The sequence below is a fragment of the Nansenia antarctica genome (assembly GCF_963989245.1).
Source record: "Nansenia antarctica genome assembly, chromosome: 10".
Lineage (NCBI taxonomy): Eukaryota > Metazoa > Chordata > Actinopteri > Argentiniformes > Microstomatidae > Nansenia > Nansenia antarctica.
The window spans coordinates 22,363,078-22,384,628 of record NC_137680.1 but is presented as its reverse complement, the minus strand read 5'-3'; the positions used below and the strand labels follow the sequence as shown (position 1 = coordinate 22,384,628).

Here is a 21,551-nt window from a genome sequence, read left to right as displayed (position 1 = left end):
ATTAATGAAGAACCTGATTAACTGTGTGAAGTGTGCAGTGTACATATCACATGTAGGTTATTAGTAAAACCACTATCTTATCAATGCACATTATGAATATTGCCCCCCTAGTAAAGCAATCAAATTCACTTTTAAAATATTTAGATAGCTTGTCAAATTGACATTAGAGAAATTACAACCTTCACCAAAACTATACTGTACCACAATAAGTGCAAGGTGTTATGTTCCATACTGTACAATAGGGGATATTATCACACTGACAATACTTGATTAATACTTGATATTATCACACTATTTAATTAAAACAATCTTATTCTATTCTCTCATTGGTCACTGCTATCCTGCATGTTTTCCCCAAAATCAAGTGATTTCAGAGAATTGAAAGTGAAAATAATCACTTTCAATTCTCTGAAATCACTTGATTTTGGGGAAAACATGCAGGATAGCGCTGACCAATGAGAGAATAGAATAAGATTGTGAAATCAAATAGTTCCCCCTCCAAAGATTTCCCGGCACTCGAGGACTCAAGCCAAACAGTGATGTAGTGTAAACAGGCCTATTTGTCATGTAAACCTTTGCCATTTGAATGATGACTTAGAAAACATCCTCAATAGTTAATGTTTTTTATTGTTTCTTTTTACTGAGACCAGTTGGTTGCTAATGTTGAATCAACTTGGACTCCTGGAAGTCTTGCTAATGTCATGGAATTAGCTCATGGGGATCCTAATAAACAAATAATAACAAATAAACTATGAAAGATTTGACAGTGGTGTTTTCATTGAGTGAAGAAGTTGTGACAATTTATATTGCCTAATGGCCATGGTTTCAATCTGAGAAGTACTACTAATTACAGTATCTCAGTATGTAAGAGGGGAGGTGGAGATGGGAGGAGTGAGAACAGAGTGCTATATAAGAGATAAAAGAGAGTGAAGGGGATTCGGAAACTGTGGATGAGAGATTGAGAAAGAGAGAGATTTATACAAGCTGCGTGGAGAAAACTTTGATTACCGTAGCTTTTGCTCTGTAGAAAAAGGCAGAGCACCGGCCAATCCACTGAGCAGAGAGCATGAGGTCTCCCATCTTTATAATGGTCTTCATCCTGGCTGCAGAGTCTGTGTTTGGAAAGGACAGGTAAATAATAATAGAAACAGCTGAAACACTTCTTCACATTTCCGATTTATGCCTGCATGGATCTAATGTAATATATAGGATTTACCTTGTGCAATAGTTTCTGCCACTTTTCTGATTTAAAAATAAATATATAAAGAACATTTAAACTCTGATTACTCTACAGTATACTGTACACACTACAACTTTGTTTTATGATTTATTTGTATTTCTTGATTTGCACATCCACAATAAGAAATGAAAGACAACATACCAGTACAATTTGTCAGATGATCTAGGAAGTTGTTCCAGAAAAACGGACCTCTATATCGCATTGAACGTTGGTCTTGACTAGTTGATGATTAGGTAGTGTGGAGATCAGAGGAGGGTCTTGTGGAACCTGTTCATCAACAATGGGCTGGTCTCTACTCCAGTAGAGCACTAACCCTAACCCTAACCCTGCCTACCTGGTCTCTACTCCAGTAGAGCACTGCCGTTGCATTCTTTGGCAACATTGCAGCTCGATTTATCTGTATTCTATCTTTTTTTGTTTGATCATTAAGTCATATATGACACAAAAGTGATTGAAAGATTCTATTGGGTGGTAGTCAAGATACAATATAATTCATTCTAACTTTGTGTGGCTATGCAGATTCCTTATCTCAGCCCCCAATGTGTTCCACGTGGGAGTCAAAGAGCGGGTACATGTCCAGATGAGCCAAGCCCTCCTGAATACCCGTGTTACTCTGTACCTGGAGCATGAGATAACTGGGGAGCTGATGTCAGAGAAGGCCAGCATCGTATGTACAACAGAGAGGCGGGTCCAGACAGTGGAACTAGAGGTATGAGTGAGGAAGCACTGGAACATCAATCACACTCAACTCAATGAATACAGGACTAAACCAAATATGAAGACATCTCTGATATCTGAAAGGTTAGCATTTCTTTATTTGCAGATAGACAGGGAAAAGATGTCAAGACTGCCTCCCTTTATGAACGGTCCTCCGTATCTCCTAGTGGTGGGAGAGATCCTTTCAATCAGTAAGAGGCAGATCATGAGAGTCCTGGTCTCCCAACATAGAGGCTACATCTTTATTCAGACTGACCAGCCAATCTACAACCCCACACAGAAAGGTAAACACAGGAAATAGGCTGCACATCACTTTACATCATAACAAAAATACTGCGATACTTAAAATATAAAACTTCATTGTTAATTGCTGGTAGCTGGCGGGTATAACATTACTCTTTTAATTCCAGTAAGGTACAGGATATTTACCCTAAACCACTCAATGAGACCCCATGAAGAGGTTTTTACAATCTCAATTTTTGTGAGTGCAATCCAATTTATTGCCCCCCCAAATACATTCATTTTTAGGCTTGTGTTTCAAGAAGTTTACATTCGTTTCGCATTGTGGTTAATAAGCTTTGTTAGATGGTTGAACAAGCTGTGAACTAAAGTGACCAATCTCTTTGGTAGAATACTGCAGGAAACAGAATAAAGAACACTCTACATACTACCAGAGGCGGAATCTACAGCGGTGTACTCGATATTCCTGATGTCTCTGAGTATGGCTATGAATTCTAGTTGTAATGAAATAATGAATGTATTGATCAAATGCATGCATGTTTTACTTGAGAAATATTTACCACAGTATAACATCAAACCTGCTTGATCTTTTTTAGAATGGGTGTGTGGAAGATTGTGGCACATTATCTGGAAGATGAAAAGAATGCAGTTACTCAAACGTTTCAAGTCAAGAAATTTGGTGAAAAAACTATTGTAAAATTTAAAGAACACACTGTAGTCAATTCTTGGATGAAAATATATGCATCTTATTTTTCCATGATTTCTGTTACACATAAACATGCTACTGTATGTGTAACAGATGTTGTTCTGTACATATTTCAGTGCTCCCTAGCTTTGAGGTGACAGTTCAACCCGAGCAAGGCTATTTCCTGCTCACCACTAAACAGTTCACCTTCACCATCTCAGCCTTGTAAGCTCCAAAGCTTTAAATACATTGTTGTTTCCCTACAATTCTATTCATTTCTACTTCCATTATTTTATTTGATACATTATTATTTTTCATCACTATTCATCAATTGTTTGATGTTTCTAAAAATCTATATTTATCCATAAGGGAATGTGGTCATCTTCCTCAGTTTGTCTGACTCCATTTCCCTCCAGGTATTCCCATGGTGAGAGAATAAAAGGTGCCTTCCACTGCCGATTTGGAGTGAAGGAGGAAACCCAGGAGCCAGATGATCAAAAAGAAAAGACTGTCTTTATCAGGGGATTGGAGCTGACTGGATCGGTGGGAGGATGAATTAGACATGAGTCAACTCAATCCTGGTTTCAGACATTTTAGGAATATCAACACCCTACTTTAAAAAATGACAACTGGAAAAGCTACTCAGCTCACTGTTAACATACTGAACGAAAGCCTAGAGATTTAGCTCTGAGAATAACGTCTGACAAGGTGGCAGGCTTAACGGCGGCCTAACTCTTGATACACAAAAGCTTGAGTTATAGTCTTGACTCAAAAGCTATGATCTGCCTTTTTTTTGTCATCTCAGATACAAGATGGAAAAGGGTCTGCGGTACTCCTGGTATCCCAACTCAGCGTGCAGCTACAAGCCCAGCATCGAAAAACCCTCTCCGAGCTGGACCAGAGCAGAGCCCAGCTTTACATGGCTGTGTCCGTCACCGACGTCGTTAGTAAGCAATAGGGGTTGTGGAAAAGTGTGGGATACAGCTGGTAGAAACAGAGGGGAGAGATTTGCTAGAGGTGAGAGGGTAGGTAAGGGAGGATGGAATAAAACATAAAAAAACAAAGACAATAAAAATAGATGTTAGAGTGCAGTAGGGCCTAAGTGTAGCATTTGAGGATTCTCTAGTCTCGACCCATCTGCGTACTGATACTGGGGCGGCTGTGGCTTGGGAGGTAGAGCCACTGTCTAATGATCGCTAGGTCGGCAGATCGGCGGTTCAAACCCTGGCTGGCCACGTGTCAAGGTGTCCTTGGGCAAGACACTGAACCCCAAAATTGTTCCCAATGAGCGGGCCGGCGCCTTGCAAGGTAGCTTGCTGCCATTGGTGTGTGAATGGGTGAATGAGAGTTTTGGAATAAGGTGCTATATAAGTCAGTCTGTTTACCATATTATACTGTCTGTCTCACTTCACCAGGTGGTGAGCTACAAGAGGCAGAGGTGTCTCTTCCCATCGTTTCTCAACGTTACAGTATAGATCTGTCCCACACACGCTCCCATTTCATCCCTGGGATGCCACTGGATGTCTTGGTAAGCCTCGTTGGGGAATGTGATGGACAGTGGACAGATAAGATTATGGGCCGGTTTCGCAGACAAAGGCGTAAACTTAATCCTAGACGAAAAGAAGCATCTTCAATGGAGATTTTACATCGAAAGTGTGATTGAGTCAAGGGGGGGTATTCCATCAACGTCGCTAAAGGGGAATCCAGGCTTATTTTGATATTGTCTCGTGAGATTTAACCAAAGAAATCTGGATTGTCCTTTAGCGACGTTGATGGAATACCCCCCAGGACTAGGCCTTGTTAAGCCTTGTCTGTGAAACTGGCCCTATATGTATCTGTGCAATGATATTGCATATTGTTTGCCTTTCATTCTGTTAGGTGGTGGTCCGTCTCCCAAATGGTTCCCCAGCTGCTGAAGTGCCAGTGACTATTGATGTACCAAAATCTCGGGACAAGACTGGCAATATAAAAACTAACCAGGAGGGGGCAGTATCGTTTTCATTCAATTTGAAAACAGTGGCCAATGATGACATTACTGTGAAGGTTAGTATAAGAAAATAGTGCAGTACATGTCAAGGATACTGTGCTGTAATATGCGTGCATAGACTGTCATAATACAACTGTAAAGAGTGAATTGCAGATAGATCATTTTTTTATTTGATCTCTTTCCTCCCCTCTGTTTCCATCAGGTGACAGTAGATGGCCAGCAAGCCAGTAAGGTAGTCAAACCTGCCTCATCTCCCTCCGGAAACAGCTACCTGTACCTGAGTGTGAGCTCTGAGGTTCAGACTGTGGGCAACGCCCTTACTGTTACTTACACAGTCATCAATGGGCCACCAGATGATGGGTTTATGTACTACATGGTAAGAGATGTCACAGCAGTGTTTCCCATTAATTATCTAGATTTTTAAAATTATTATTACCTGGTAAATATATATATATAATAACATAAAACCTAAAATAAAAACATATAAGCAGAACCGCTAAGTAGTACATCTGGATAGGTAGAACATATCGACAAAACACCGGACTAGTGCGCTTTGATCCCACGGTGAGGAAATTATGGTGATTTTCTTTATATATATACAGTATATCTATATACAGGGGTGCACATAACTTTTTGGGTCTGGTTCTCAGGGGAGCACCAGGAGATGTTGCTTGGTTCTCACCCATGACACGGCACAGTTATCCTACAAGCTGTCGTCATCATTGCCCTCCTGCCTGCTCCCCTCACTATCTTCCTCACTTTCAAACATGAAAGCTTTTATTTGCAGAAAATGACAACTGATCAAAATAACAAAAAGATGCAGTGTTTTCAGACCTCGAATAATGCAAAGAAAACAAGTTCATATACATTTTTAAACAGCACAATACTAATGTTTTAACTTAGGAAGAGAAATCTCCCCAGAGAGGCAGTGGGCGTGGCCCCCTGGCAAAGAGGGGTTATGTGAGAATGGGGCACAGTGCTGTGTGTGTGTGTGTGTGTGTGTGTGTGTGTGTGTGTGTGTGTGTGTGTGTGTGTCTGTGTCTGTGTGTCTGTGTGTGTGTGTGTGTGTGTGTGTCTGCGTGCGTGTGTGTGTGTGTGTCTGTGTCTGTGTGTCTGTGTGTGTGTGTGTGTGTGTCTGCGTGCGTGTGTGTGTGTGTGTCTGTGTGTGTGTGCGTGTGCGTCTGTGTGTGTGTGTGTGTCTGTGTGTGTGTGTGTGTGTGTGTGTGTGTGTCTGTGTGCGTGTGTGTGTGTCTGTGTGCGTGTGTGCGTGTGTGTGTGTGTGTGTGTGTGTGTGTGCGTGTGTGTGTGTGTGTGTGTGTGCGTGTGTACATACGAGAGGGTGTGTGTACGCATGAGTTTGTTGGGGGAGGAAGTGTCAGTATGTGTTTGTATTAATTTAGGTGAGTGTGTGTGTTTTGGATAGAGGGGACTGTGGTGAAGGGGCTCAGTTTAGGGGGTCTCAGTTGGGGGGGCTCAGTTGGGGGGGCTCAGTTGGGGGGGCTCAGTGGCTGAACATGAAGTCCTCTGGTGGCTGGGGGAGCTTCATGTTCTCTTTGCACATCATGAGACGCTCCTTGCAGCACCATGAGGATACTGTATGAGTTCTGCCACTTAGCTATATATATATACTGTATATTTGTCATTTTATAATAATAATAATAATAATAATAATAATAATAATAATAATACATTAGACTTATATAGCGCTTTTCTAGACACTCAAAGACGCTTTACAAACTGAAAAGATCGAGTAGTAATAATAAAAAGAAACAAAAAAGAAATAAAAGAACGTATAGGGGCCTAATTAAGGTAGTGCTGGGGACACATGGGAAGGGGAGGGGGAGAGGGTTAACTGGCAAAGGCAAGCTTGAAGAGGTGGGTTTTGAGGGCCTGTTTAAATGCCTGTTTATAACTGTATCATTTTCAATATGTGGTCACCAGTCCAACAGGCTCACAAAATCCTATGGGAAACACTGCACAGAGTGTAGAGGGGGAACAGGATATAATGGAAATGTTATATAATGGGGGGAAACACAAAGCACATTTAAAAAATGTCAATACCTCTCATCCTCAGGTTTTCAGCCGAGGTGCACTGTCCAAACAGGGTGCTCTCCAGTCTGGGGTTATTACAAGTCAGCAGCTGCCAATCACTGCTGATATGACTCCCTCCTTTCGTCTGATTGGTTATTACTACAACCAGTATGGTGACATCATCGCTGGCTCGGTGTGGGTGGACGTCAAGGATGAGTGTGAGAAGAAGGTCAAGGCGAGTAAACAGCTATCATGAAGAAAGTAGACAAGCTTGGATGGTTTGTGTGTGTGATTGTGTGTTTGTGTATGTGTGTGTGTGTGTGTGTGTGTGTGTGTGTGTGTGTGTGTGTGTGCATGTATCTCGGTTTGATTGACAAATCATACTCAATTTCCTCTCTAATGATAACCAGATATCCACTAAAACAAACCAATACAGACCAGGAACTCAGGCGAAGTTGGATATAGACGGAGATGGTCAGACCGCTAAAGTCGCCTTGCTGGTTGTGGACAAGGCCATCTATGCTCTCAACGCCCATAACAAACTCACCCCCAAACAGGTGACCTTTAACAAAAAAGAGATTTGCTAAACATGCTCATCATTTCACCAAATTGTTAACTATAAACATACTATAGGCCTACAGAGAATGTCTCAGATCAAAATGTTGGAGTGATAATGCTGTTTTTAAGTATTTTTTTAAGTAAGACTATTCTGCAGTAAGTGCTCATGCTTCAGGGGTAGCTGGGAACTGGGAAGTTGGAACGGGATGGAAAGGGCTATTAAAACACAGACAGAGCTCGTGCAGCAGCATTCGTGCGCAGTTGAGGACCGTGGCAATAGATATGATATATAAATATGACAGACATGATATGATAGACATGATGTATAGATATGATTGATATGATATGACCACTTTTCAAAAAATGCTGGTCGAGAGAGGCGTTGCTTGTCCAGAGTAGATTGTCCTACAAAGACACTCAGATTTAGATTTAGTAATCTAAAAATTAATTAGGCCCCAATACTTTCTTTTATTTATTTATTTTATTTTATTGTTATTATTATTATTATTATTATTATTATTATTATTATTATTATGCTGTGCACAGGTATTCGCCTCCATGCAGTCCTATGACCTCGGGTGCTCCTACGGCGGAGGCTCTGACACACCTGGTGTGCTCAACGAAGCTGGCCTCTCCTTTACCTCCAATTCGGAAGAGAAGTCTATGCAGTCTCGGATGAGGAAGGGTACGATCCCATTCTATCATCTGGGACCTTTTCGCAGAATAACCAATGCTGTTAGTGCTATTTGTTCAATATAAGATACTGGACATTAGAGGGGCTTGGTGGCGTAACTGGTAAAGCGTTGACCACGTAACCGCAGGGTTCCCGGTTCAATTCCGTCCGCGGACGTATCCTGCGTGTCTTCCCTTCTCTCTCTCTATCTTTCCTGTCAATATCTCCACTGTATCTGTCAATAAAAAAAAAATGTGAGTGTGACTGCCCCACTCAGAAAAAATATAATAAATACTGTATATTAATAAGCAGGCCTGTGTATTTCTTTACCAGGATTCGACTGTGGGTCTGGCTTCAGACGTCAGAGGCGATCGCTGGATCTAAAGCAGCAAATTATGAGCATAAGTACGACGACATGCTTTAGTCTTATTTCCCCAATACCAGCTGGCTTAGGCAACGGCACAGCATGTTGGTCAGTCATAGTAGCAGGTACTGTCTAAAAAAGCCTTCTCTCCCTCTCCTCTCTTCCCTCCAGAATATAACTACACAGATGTTAACCTGCAAGAATGCTGTGCTCACGGATTCTCTCAGATCCCCATGAAACGGACATGCGAGCAGCGAGCAAAAAGAGTGTCACTGACCAACAAGGACCCTGCCTGTGTCCAGGCCTTCCGACAATGCTGTCTTCAGGGGGAGAAGCTCAGAGAGAAGAAGAGACAGGAGGACACCGCGAAAGGACAGGGCAGGAGTGAGGATGAATTCGATTGTTGTGGATATCAATATAGAATTGCTAAATGATATGAGAAGATTCTAAATCGTATTCACCCGCCAAAAAGAGACCACTAGAAATGGCACGGTTCTTTGTTTTGCGAATGAAAGAGAGAACGGTTATTCATAAAGGGTTAGGGGTTAGGGTTCAAAACTACATACAAAGGATGTTGATGACAATACCTCTAAAACCTCAAAGGTAGAACAAAACCACAGTAGCATCATTTCTTCAAGTCCTTCCTCTTCTGCACTCTCTCCTCAGCTGCGAGTGATGCGGACATCGAAGACTTCTTCTTCGACAACTCAATTCGGACCGTTCGAAGATATTTCCCTCCAAGTTTTTCCTTTAGAGTGATCGACGTCGTTGGCCGAGCGAGGTAAGGGAGAGACGGATTCATAAAGGCTTATGTCATATGACTGATTATGTCTAATACACGACTGTAACAGGTGTACATGGATCTGTGGGGCGGCTGTGGCGCAGGAGCTAGAGCTGCCATCTAATGATCGCGAGGTTGGCAGATCGGCGGTTCGAGCCCCGGTTGGCCACATGTCGAAGTGTCCTTGGGCAAGACACTGAACCCCAAATTGCTCCCAGTGAGCGGGCCGGCGCCTTGCATGGTAGCTTGCTGCCATTGGTGTGTGAATGTGTGTGTGAATGAATGGATGAATGAGAGGCCGTTGTAAAGCGCTTTGGATATAAGCACTATATAAGTGCAGTCCATTTACCATTTACCATCTCTCTAGTGAACTCCTGTCTCTGCCTGATTCCATCACCACCTGGGAGATACAGGCTGTCAGTTTATCCACAGATCACGGTATTAACGACGTCACGCTTTATATTGGCTTATTTATTCCAGTCGTTAGACGGTAATGACCTTCTGATGAACAGGTACTGTCATTGCCTTGACTGTACGTTACCGTATGTCTCCATCTTTTAGGTTTCTGTGTGGCAGAACCTCATGAAATTCAAGTGTCTAAGCCGCTGTTTGTATCTCTGAGGCTGCCGTACTCAGTCAAACAGTACGAGCAATTGTCTATTGTAGCTGTTGTCTCTAACTATGGGACGGAGGGGACCAAACCTGCAGAGGTAGATATAAGATATAAGAAACTAAATAACTAATGTGTTCATACATACAGTACCGCATAGTATGTATACTACAGTATTCAGTATCTGTTGGACTTCTATCTTGCTCATCCTCAGCTCGCACTACATATGGAGCAAAATAAGATGCTTTGTTCACCGGGCTCCACCTCCACCACCGCCTATGTCAACATCACCGTGGCACCCCAAGCTTCCCAAGCCATCACTTTCTCTGCAGTTCCCATGGAAACGGGCAGCATACCCATCAAAATACTCCTTTTTGACAGAGAGGAAGAAAGCGCCTCAGATGCAATTGAAAAAATTCTGATTGTCAGGGTAAGCATAAGAAATATCACGGCTTCTTTTTTTTGAGAAAGGAATGTACCCATGTCCTATGACGAGCAAATAAAACAAAGACAAATCAAGTCATCTCTGAAGAGACAGTGCATATATGTATCCAATTTTGTTTTAGACAGAGGGAATAGAAAAGAGAGACGAGAAAACCCATTTTCTTGACCTGAATGGTGAGATTTCTACCCAAAAAAATACCTTTCCTTAATCTCGAGAATCTTAATCTTGAGATTGTTGTTACTTACACATTGACATCCTTCAAAGTGACTTCAACACACATTCTCGCAGTGCTTTTTTTGTCTGTTTTAAAGTCAATAGTTAAGTTAATCCCCTTGTTCTCTTATACTCCGTTGTCAGAGAGGAGAGAGATGTCTTTAACGATTGATGGAACGTTACCAGACAACACCGTCCCTGACTCCTACGCCAACATCTTTGTGAGGATAGAAGGTCTGGCTAATGTTCCTCTAATGTTCCTCTAATGTTCCTCTAATGTTCCTCCCAGTAGTTTTCCACGTCATGTTATCAGTTTCTCTAACCTCTGTATTCTCCTCCATGATGATCTAACCTCCAGGGGAGGTGTTTGGCCAAACCACTGCCCAGACCCTGCTCTCCCCTGAAGGGGTTGCAGCCTTGCTAAAGCTGCCTCATGGATGTGCAGAACAGACTATGAAGCGTATGGCTCCCACTGCTCTGGCCCTTCGCTACCTGGACCTCAGTCAGCGCTGGTTTGAGCTGCCCACCGGCACCAGAGATGTGGCTCTCCGTAGCACAGAGCAAGGTGGGACAGACTATTCAGTATGTTCATCTGACAAAAAAGGCTTTCAGAAAAATACTGTATGAATCTGAATACAATCTTCTTATAAGAGGGTAGTGATGACGAGGATCATTTTTTTCAATTATAATAGAGTGAGATATCGGGTTATATAGGATGTCTCAATATCTTTCATATTTTTTCCGACAGGTTATATGAAAATTTTGACTTTTAAGAAGAGTGATGGATCTTACGGGGCATGGATTGGACATCCTACCAGTCACTGGTCAGTAAATGATTTGCTCTTCTACTTCTAGATGTTAAAGGAGAAAGTTCCCCCATTCCCACACACAGTCTGTCTGTCTGTCTGTCTGTCTGTCTGTCTGTCCGTCTGTCTGTGTGTCTCTCTCTCTCTCTCTCTCTCTCTCTCTCTCTCTCTCTCTCTCTCTCTCTCTCTCTCTCTCTCTCTCTCTCTCTCTCTCCAGGCTGACAGGCCTTGTTGTGAAGGTGTTGTCTCTGGTGGCTGAGCTCCAGACAGTGGCCACCGGAGAGATGGGAATGGGAATGCAGGTCGTCTCTGAAGAGGACATCCGTCAGTCGGTCAGATACCTCCTCTCAAAACAGAAGGAGGACGGATCGTTTACTGACCCTCATCCTGTCATCCACAGAGAAATGCAGGTAAAGGATCACTCATAAACATAGTAGGCTACTTGTTTTGGAACTACTACCTACAAGACCTTTTGCTAGCATATCAGCCCAATTTGGTTGTTAAGTCTGACGTCAAACGTGACGTTTAGCAATTTCCGGGTCCAAACCAGAAATTCCCCGCACCAGAGTACCAGTGTACTACAGCGGTAGAATGACAGTTCAATTGTTTTTTAGACTCGGATCTATTCATACAACAAGGGACAGAGCACTTTCCCGTTTTCCCCATATTGTCAGGGTCTTTGAGCCTCGGAAAAGCGCTATATAAATATAATTTATTATTATTATTACTGAGGCATTTCGAAGAGAGCGCCTCAGCCAACTTTGGACCCGGAAACACGTCACGACTTAACAACCGAATAGAACTCTCAGGTCTTCTGAAGCTGGTTTTCTCTGTGTACCACATGTACAAAAGAAGAGATTTGGTGAGGCTGCATTCTCATTCTCATTCTCATTTATGCACCCAAATTGTGGAATGCACTGCCAGTTTACATTAGGGATGCAACCTCAGCAAATATGTTCAAGTCAAGACTAAAAACCCATGTTTTTAATATTGCCTTTAAATGACTAAATCATTAAATTATGATTCTATAATGATTGGAGCACGTTGAGCAGCAACGTTTGCAGGAAAGGCGCTATACAAAGGCGCTATACAAAGTTATTACCAATTACCAATTATTACCAATGTCGCTACCAATAACATCGTGGGAGATAGCTGTGTGATTATTCTAACGGAGACCTGGCTAAATGACACTATCTTGGACTCCGCGGTAGGCCTGGAAGACAGGACCTTACACTCTCCTTACTGGAGAGGGGAAACAGCTACGCGAGACTGCTCTTTGTGGACTTCAGCTCTGCCTTCAACAATATCCTTCCAGACAGGCTAGTGACCAAACTACTAGACCTGGGACTATCACACTCTATATGTGCATGGATCAAGGACTTCCTGTCCGACCGCCCCCAGAGGGTGCGGGTGGGCTCCCACACCTCCACAGCCCTCAGACTCAGCACTGGGTCCCCCCAGGGCTGCGTGCTAAGCCCCATCCTCTACAACCTCTACACCTACGACTTCACCCCCGTCCACCCCAGCAACTCCATCGTAAAGTTTGCAGACGACACCACCGTGGTGGGCTGCATCTCGGGGGGGGGACGAGGCGGCGTACAGGGATGAGGTAGAGCAGCTGAGCAAGCTGTGCAAGGTTAACAACCTGCTGCTGAACCAGTCAAAGACCCAGGAAATCATCGTGGACTTCAGGAGGAAAAAATCTGAGGTCCAGCCCCTGCTCATCGACGGAGAGAGCGTGGAGAGAGTCTCAACCCTCCGATTCCTGGGGGTGCACATACAGGATGACCTGTTCTGGAAGAACAACACAGCAGCCATCATCAAGAAGGCACAACAGCGGCTCTTCTTCCTGAGAGTCCTCAGGAAGGACCACAACAAGCAGGAGATACTGGTGGCCTTCTACCGCTGCGCAGTGGAGAGCATCCTCACCTACTGCATCTGCAACTGGTTCTCCAGCTGCACAGCCGCAGAGAGAAATGCGCTACAGAGAGTCGTGAGAACAGCCCAGAAGATCACCGGCGCCCCCCTCCCCTCTCTGGAAGAGCTGTACAACACACGCTGCCTCAGGAAGGCCTCCAAGATCTCCAGAGACCCATCCCACCCTGGGTACGAACACTTTGCCCGGCTGCCCTCGAACAGGCGGTACAGGACCATGGCCGCAAGGACAAACAGACTGAAGCTCAGCTTCTACCCCAGGGCCATCCAGGCCCTGAACACAGCAAAGACCTAGGTTCTGGGCCCTGGACAGTCTGGACGGATTGATGGCAGCTGCTGGATTGAAAAATCAGGTGTAGTGCTGAGGCACAAATGTGTACATTTCAAGCCTGCAAACTGCGACACTTTAAATGAATGTGCAATAACACTATGTGCAATATGACAACCTTAGGGTACATACGGTTGCAGAGAAATAGGAAATGTTAGAATAGGTATAGCATAGCATAGAGTACAGCACAGTGTTTTATCTGTACAGTATAGTATAGTGGATAGTGTACATAGCCTTTATTTATGTAAACCAGCTCCTTTCCCTTCTTGTTTTTTTTCTTGTTTTTTCTTTCCTAGCACCAGGGGAGCCACCCCTCCCAAATTTCGTTGTTTGGTACCTGTACTATAGCAATGACAATAAAGACCATTCATTCATTATTATTATTATTAAAATGAAACAAAGGTGACGCTGTACAGGCAGTCTGATGAGATGACCATTTTCGTTGGTCAATTCAAGATTCAAAAATCTCTGTTTTCTTTCTAGGGAGGCATTGGGGGCATAGAGGGAGATGTGTCCATGACTGCTTTCATAACCATCGCTCTAAATCGTTCCTTTGACTTCCTAACAGCAGAAGAGAAGAACAATGTGGTAAGACACCCGAGAACAACAGATATTTTCAGTCAATCAGCATGTGGAATGAACTCTTGGTGGGATGTCTGTAGTTTGAGGGGGTAGCATGTGGGGTGGGGGTGCTCCCACAAGCTAAGTAGTTGCCGATCTTAGTCCTCCTTATTCATGTCTCTTTTCGCGGTCTGTGATTTATTTCAATCATGACCATATGTAATCTTATGCATAGGATAGAGTGGCTAGCTTTTTTGAGTAGAAATTCAGCGTCTCTAAATCCACAGAACAATAAAATAGAAATCATTAGACAAGGCATTAGGTCTTCTGTGTCAGGCATGAAAAACATGTCCCCATTAACAATCCCAAATAGGGTGGACATAACAACCATGTCACAATTTAACACCATCGATTACAAGACCCTAGATAAAATCATGTCACGTCTTAAACCATCCACCTGTGCCCTTGATGTCCTGCCAACAAGCTTTTAAAAAAAACATATTTAGCTGCATGGCAGGCGAACTAATACAAATAATCAACACTTCCCTTTCATCAGGAATCTTCCCTGAAGCCCTGAAAACTGCAGTTATTAAGCCTCTACTAAAAAAGAACATTATTGAAATGGTTGCCCACGAACAAATGAGCAATTATTTGACCCTAAATGATCTCTTCGATGACTTTCAATCAGGCTTTCGCCCTTACATAGCACTGAAACGGCCCTTATTAAGGTCCTTAATGACATTCGCGCAAACACAGACTCCAGAAAAATCTCAGTTTTGGTACTACTAGATCTTAGTGCTGCCTTTGACACTGTAGACACGACATTCTAATAGACTAAAAACCTGGGTAGGACTTTCGGGCACTGCCCTAAACTGGTTTAGATCCTACCTACAGGACAGAAGCTACTATGTCTCCATTGGCAACTTTGTATCTGACCAAATTAAAATGACATGTGGGGTTCCCCAAGGGTCAATCATTGGCCCCCTTCTATTCAATATCTACATGCTTCCATTGGGACACATCATAAAAAAGAACAAAATTGCCAACCACAACTATGCGGATGACACTCAAATCTACATAGCCCTCTCACCGAACGACTATAGTCCCATTGACAATCTCTGTAATTGCATTGAGCAAATAAACGCCTGGATGACACAAAACTTCCTCCAACTAAACAAGGACAAAACAGAGATAATTGTATTCGGTGCACCTGACAAAAGATCGAAAGTCAGTGCAAAACTTGATTCTCTCTCTCTTCAAACTAAAAAACAGGTCAGAAATCTTGGTGTAATTCTAGACTCCGATCTAAACTTCAACAGCCACATAAACCCGATAACTAAATCAGCCTACTATCACCTGAAAAACATAACAAGAATGAGAGGTTTCATGTCCAAACAAGACCTTGAAAAACTCATCCATGCATTTGTTTCGAGTAGACTTGATAATTGTAATGGTCTACTAACAGGCCTATCTAAAGGAGCTGTTCATAAATTGCAGCTCATCCAAAAAGCCGCTGCTAGGGTCCTAACAAAAAAAAAAAAAAAAAAAAAAATGAACACATTACACCAATCCTGAGATCCCTGCACTGGCTACCAGTCTCTCAGATAATTGAATTCAAAATCATCCTAATTACATAGAAATCACAAAATGGTCTTGGACCAAAAAACATATCAGATCTCCTCCCACCCTATATTCCCGCAAGGTCCCTAAGGTCAGCTGAGACTAATCAGCTAATAATTCTAAGAGTAAAAACAAAACACGGTGCAGCAGCTTTCAGTCACGCTGCTGCATGCTCCTGGAACAAACTCCCTGAAGAAATCAAACAGGCCCAAACCCTTAAAATATTTAAATCTAAGCTAAAAAACCTTCATGTTTTGCATCCGTTATGATTAAACACAAACACTTGTATCAATGTCTTTTTTCCATTAACTATTGTCTTATTAAATGTTTTATCTATATATATATCTTATATTTGCTTTTATTCATTGTTATTTTCTTACTATGCTCCCCTTGCTGTATTTTTTAATAATGCATGTAAAGCACTTTTGAATTGCCCCTGTTGTATGAAATGTGCTATACAAATAAACTTGCCTTGCCTTGCCTTGCCTAGCTGTGTTGCTTTGTGTTGTTTTTGTGTAGAAATTCAGCATCTCTAAATCCACGGATTACCTCCTCTCACGTGTGGATGGGGTGGAGAGGCCGTATGCTGTGGCCCTTACAGCCTACTGTCTCTCCGTTTGCCTGTCTGACATCACACTGGCTCAACCTGCCTGGAAAAAACTTCAAGGACTGGCAACTCAAGGCATGTCATATGATAGTTACTCACTAGGGCCAAATGACCAGTTGTGATGTGACTGGATTCTCTATACAGACTATAAATGACATTCTTCAACATCCCAGTCCCTCTTTCTTTCCCTTCTCTTTCTTTGACTTAATCAGGGGAAGACGGATGTCGTGTGTGGAATGCCAACACTGACCTGGTGAAGCAGGAACATGGTAAATGGATACCATCAACAGAGGCCATTACAATTGAGACTACAGCCTATGCCCTCTTAACAGCAGTGGCACATAAAGACTCAAAATGGTCGGACTCCGCAGCCTGCTGGATAACCTCACAAGAGAACTATGGAGGGGGCTTCAAATCCACACAGGTAAGATAGATATAGGGTCTAGTACATACAGAACTAACGTGGTTCAACTGCTCTTTCCTGTTTCATTGCCATGTGTACTATTGTGGTCTAGACTGCATGTTTTTTTTGTTTATCCGTTTTTGGGCCAAATGTCCTCAATATGTAATAGACCCTCAGCAAATGTTGATGAGAGCATAACTCCAAATAAGATTCCATTGACTGGCTCAAGAATATTTTTACTTTTGTGTTTCATTGGAATCCGGCGTTTTGCATTCCATTTTTAGGATACAATAGTTGCCTTGGAAGCCCTCTCTGAATATGCTCTGAGCAAGCCGCCGCCTCCTGTCATTGAAGTGGATGCAGAGTTCACTGTTCCAGGGAAGAGTGACAAAAAAAAGCTCACATTGGACAACAAGGGACTGAAAGTAGAAACAGAGCTGAATGTACAGTACACCCCTGCCAAGACACACACACACACACACACACACACACACACACACACACAAAATGTTAAACATAGTGTCTTATTCTCTGTCTCTATTCTTTTAGAAACTGATGGGGAACCAAATCATTGTGCAGCTAAATGGTCAGGGGAAAGCCAAGATGAAGGTAAGAGTCTTTTAACTTAATTGTTAAAACTGACATATTAATGCTCAGTAATATCTATAAACACTAGGGGTGTAACGGTTCACGTATTCGTACGGGCCGTTCAGTTCAGTTTGCGTGTGTACCGAACGATACAGCGTTGTACTGCACGTGCAAAACTTTTTTTTGATGATCAGATCAGATTTCCAGAGCGATTTCCAGTACGCATGCACACACACAGAGAGTCGTTATGGCAAACACAGTTAAACTAGAGCTGGAGGTTCCTCCAGCATCCCTTAAAGCTCCGGTTTGGGAACATTACATTACGTTACATACAAGGATGATGGACAAAGACAGGTGGATCGAACCAAAGCTGTATGCCGGCACTGTTCAACTACGATCGGTTATGCGGCTGGCTGTACGTCAAACTTGCTAACTAATTTGAGACGGCATCACCCGAATGTAAACATCACAGGGACAAAAAGAAAAAAGAGTGATGTGCAAACCCAGCCCATGGCATTTAAGCAGCCTCTCACTAACAATTCAGACCGGGCCAAAGCAATAACAAAAGCCATAGGTGTTTTTATAGGAGCGGACCATAGTCTGTTGTCGAGAACACAGGTTTTAAACACATGTTGAAAGTAATGGAGCCCCGTTACTTGGTTCCCTCTCGTCCACATTTCATCCAGGAAGTCATACCAGCCCTTTATAAGAAAGTACAAACTACAGTTGTCCATGACCTATCCAAGGCAACGACCAAAGGGTGGACATCTAGGGCCACCGAGACTTATTTAAGAGTAAATGCGCACTATATTGCACCTGACTGCCACTGGAACATGCAAAGCCACGTCCTGCAAACTCGCCCCATTTATGAACAGCACAGAAGCACACATCTAGCAGAGGTACTGAAGGAGGTAGTCAGAATGGAAGTTGAAGAGGCCAGGAAGCACAATTCCAGTCACAACAGATAATGCTAGAAATAGAGTCACTACCCATCTTCCGTCGGAGACTGAAGACCCATCTCTTCAGGTTACACCTTAACTGCTGCTCCTGAGACATCTACTACCCCCCAGCACTGCGTCTCCTGAGACACCCGCTTTTCCCCTTTACTGTGTCCCCTATGACTTCTACTGCCCCCCTTGTACTGTTTCTCTGTTCTCCAGTGTCTATATATAACAAAATATATCACTTCTATCACTGCCAATGGCCCCGGGCCTGAGCTACATTACTCTTCCTGCTACGACTGGTGGATTGATGATTCACTTGCTTAGTCAAATGTATTGACTTCGAACCGAAATCTTTGTGAACCGTTCCACCCCTAACATATATATATATATATATATATTGACCTATCTGGTAGGTTATAAAGGCTTACCATCTGATGGAAGCAACGGACAACTGTGACTTCCTGTCAATCAAAGTCAATGTGGAGGGAAAAGTACAGTACACTGGTGAGTTGAGTTGAGTTGAATGAAAATAAAAATACTTTATTTATCCCAAAGAAACAATTGTTGCTGGGTATAAAAAACATTGATTTCCTTCAAATGTCCTCAGCCAAGATTCTAGACAACTACGACTACTATGGGGAAGACTACGGAGACGGGGAGAAAGGGGATGAGGAAGATGTCCCCCGATCAGCGATTGAGTGGTTTGATGCTCGCAGTCGACGCAGAAGAGACACAGAGCAGAGCCTGACTTCCCAAAACGCTGTTGAATACGAAGTGTGTGTCAGGTCAGTTTAAGAGAGAGCAAATAGATTCTGAAATCGTGCTGATTTTAGATTTTTCAATCAAGCGTCGTCCTGAGGACCCAAGCCTGTCCAGGCGTTTGTTCTAGCCCAGTACTACTATCTGATTCCATTTCCATCAAGGTGTGTGAGTCAGGCGTGTTGCTACTGGGCTGGAACAAAAGCCTACACATCAGTGGGGTCCCAAACACTATCTATTGAAGTGTACTGGTCTAAATGTAATATTTATGAGACTGTCCGGCTCCCTCTGTGCACTGAACTCGTTACAGAGACTTTATACCGTTACAGTACCTCGCTCGTTTCAAAGGTGTACCGTATGACTTTGGCCCGATCCCAATTCACCCCTAGCCCTTCGTTTTCACCCCTATGGCTCGATTTGCGCGTTCACGTTTAGGGCGAGGGCTGTCTCAATTCATATTTCATCGAGGGCTAGGGGTAAGGGGGAGGGCTAACTATCCCTTCGTTTCGAGGGATTTCAGGACCACACTAGCTTCGAAGGGCTAACGGTACGCTACCCCTTGATACCAGGATGCATTGCGAATCATCTACAGAAATCTTATGTCGCTCTATTCAATGCGGAAATGTCATTTTACTTTCTCTGTAATTACTTATTAATAAAGATTTGAAAAATTATGATAACCATCGTATTGTCTTAGTTTAATGTCATTACAATGCATTATAGACCTTTTATTTATAACACGCATAACCCAAAAATCGCTTTTATGTCGGTGCTGTGTCTAACGTTACAGTAACGCAACGCTGCATGACAGTCGAGCATTTCAGAGATGTACAATCATAAATCAATTATTACCTGTGGCGTTTGACAGTGGATGATGGTACACATATGTAAAGTTATCTATCAAACGTTCGGCTGACTTGTACATGATGCGCATTTTGACCTATTTCCACCCGCAATCTAATCCGAGCAGTTGTTATTAGGTAATATTATTAATGGGTTGTATCATTCATTTCAATGCATTATAGACCTTTTCTTTATAACAAGCACAACAACAACAAAACGTTATTATGCCGATGTGCTGTGTGTCTAACGTTACAAGCTGATTTGTGCATGACAGCCGCGCATTGACAAATGTCCATGTCTGATGTCTAATGTCTGATGTACTAATGTCATTTCAATGCATTATAGACCTTTTCTTTATAACAAGCACAACAACAACAACAAAACGTTATCATGCCGATGTGCTGTGTGCTGTGTGTCTAACGTTACACGCTGATTTGTGCATGACAGCCGCGCATTGACATATTTCCATGTCTAATGGCATATGACACGCGAAATGTAACTACAGTTAAGGATACGCGTAAAGGATGATGATCTATCACCGTTCGACTCTACTGAGAAATGTTTCCGCTTATTTGTCATTTCTCCTTCACGGGCAAATGTGGCCGCGTCCCCAAGAGATCCTCTTTCTACGTTTTTGACCACCACTATGATGGATTGATTTTTGGATTCTAGACGACGAATTGTTCTGAGAAAGGCGCTTGGTAACGTGATTTTTGGACAACGCTTTATGACTACTGATGGACTCGTGTGTATGTGGTGGCTGAGGATTGAGTCATGGGTATCTTTGGAGGAACATTGTGCGCTGACAGATGGTTAATACTCTGTGTTTTGGTTGGAGTCATTCATTGTCATTATTGCGATGTCCACAAAAAAGACATCGCTGACGGAAGAGACTAAAAAAGGAACGTCTAAACACTACAGTGTGTTGATAACAAACGAAAAAAGATCCTTATAGCACACGCAACAGAAATAAACACAGCTGAAGTAGGCATTGCGAGATGTGAGAATTCGCCGGCAAAACAACGCGTCTAAACCACTGTTGATGACGTAGGCACCGTGAAGGGCTGTCCCAATTCAAAGGGCTGAGATTTGAAGGGGTAGGGCTTGTGACGTATTCGAAGGCAAGGCCTTCGAATCGAGTGACACTCGAAAACGAGCCGTAGGGGTAGAAAAGGGAATTGGGATCGGGCCTTTGTCTCATTCCGATTCCGATTCCGATTCCGATTCAGACAACTTTATTGATCCCACAATTCAATTCATTTGTAGCTTACTCCTCATTCAGACACAAACAAACATACAACAGTACAATGTCGTGTCAAGCACAGTTCAGTAAACAGACAACTAGGTCATTAAAGGGCACCTTTTAGTTGTGTAAACACAATTTTAAAAAGAAATCAGAGAAATAAAAACTACTCGACTAAGAACAGTGCATGATCTCTATTAAAAGTATGCTATATATAATCTGGATACTAGGTCATGTCTCACATAAATAAGATACAAATCTGTTCTTGGAACATTAGAGACCTACAGAAACCTACAAAAAGACGGGCACTTATCACCTCTGTGAAAAAAGAGGGTGTATCAATTTTGTTTCTGCAAGAAAGCCATCTAGA

At 42.8% G+C, this 21,551-nt stretch overlaps 1 protein-coding gene across 1 annotated transcript in view; it reads left to right on the top strand.

The window, feature by feature from the left end:
- The first annotated feature begins 993 nt into the window (after nt 1-993).
- c4b (complement C4B (Chido/Rodgers blood group)) overlaps nt 994-21,551 on the top strand; it is a 28,068-nt gene continuing 7,510 nt past the window's right edge. The window contains exons 1-33 of the mRNA XM_080541084.1: nt 994-1,131; nt 1,760-1,949; nt 2,064-2,241; nt 2,368-2,438; nt 2,588-2,676; nt 2,794-2,876; nt 3,020-3,107; nt 3,299-3,425; nt 3,688-3,829; nt 4,298-4,410; nt 4,761-4,925; nt 5,072-5,245; nt 6,944-7,135; nt 7,311-7,457; nt 8,005-8,143; nt 8,465-8,536; nt 8,667-8,879; nt 9,162-9,276; nt 9,644-9,714; nt 9,838-9,986; nt 10,101-10,316; nt 10,453-10,504; nt 10,689-10,778; nt 10,903-11,109; nt 11,293-11,368; nt 11,568-11,760; nt 14,097-14,201; nt 16,314-16,476; nt 16,614-16,825; nt 17,089-17,247; nt 17,354-17,413; nt 18,750-18,840; nt 18,944-19,121. Coding sequence (XP_080397210.1) covers nt 1,067-1,131; nt 1,760-1,949; nt 2,064-2,241; nt 2,368-2,438; nt 2,588-2,676; nt 2,794-2,876; nt 3,020-3,107; nt 3,299-3,425; nt 3,688-3,829; nt 4,298-4,410; nt 4,761-4,925; nt 5,072-5,245; nt 6,944-7,135; nt 7,311-7,457; nt 8,005-8,143; nt 8,465-8,536; nt 8,667-8,879; nt 9,162-9,276; nt 9,644-9,714; nt 9,838-9,986; nt 10,101-10,316; nt 10,453-10,504; nt 10,689-10,778; nt 10,903-11,109; nt 11,293-11,368; nt 11,568-11,760; nt 14,097-14,201; nt 16,314-16,476; nt 16,614-16,825; nt 17,089-17,247; nt 17,354-17,413; nt 18,750-18,840; nt 18,944-19,121 — 4,385 coding nt within the window. The 5' untranslated portion in view covers nt 994-1,066. The remainder of the gene's footprint in view (nt 1,132-1,759; nt 1,950-2,063; nt 2,242-2,367; nt 2,439-2,587; nt 2,677-2,793; nt 2,877-3,019; nt 3,108-3,298; nt 3,426-3,687; nt 3,830-4,297; nt 4,411-4,760; nt 4,926-5,071; nt 5,246-6,943; nt 7,136-7,310; nt 7,458-8,004; nt 8,144-8,464; nt 8,537-8,666; nt 8,880-9,161; nt 9,277-9,643; nt 9,715-9,837; nt 9,987-10,100; nt 10,317-10,452; nt 10,505-10,688; nt 10,779-10,902; nt 11,110-11,292; nt 11,369-11,567; nt 11,761-14,096; nt 14,202-16,313; nt 16,477-16,613; nt 16,826-17,088; nt 17,248-17,353; nt 17,414-18,749; nt 18,841-18,943; nt 19,122-21,551) is intronic.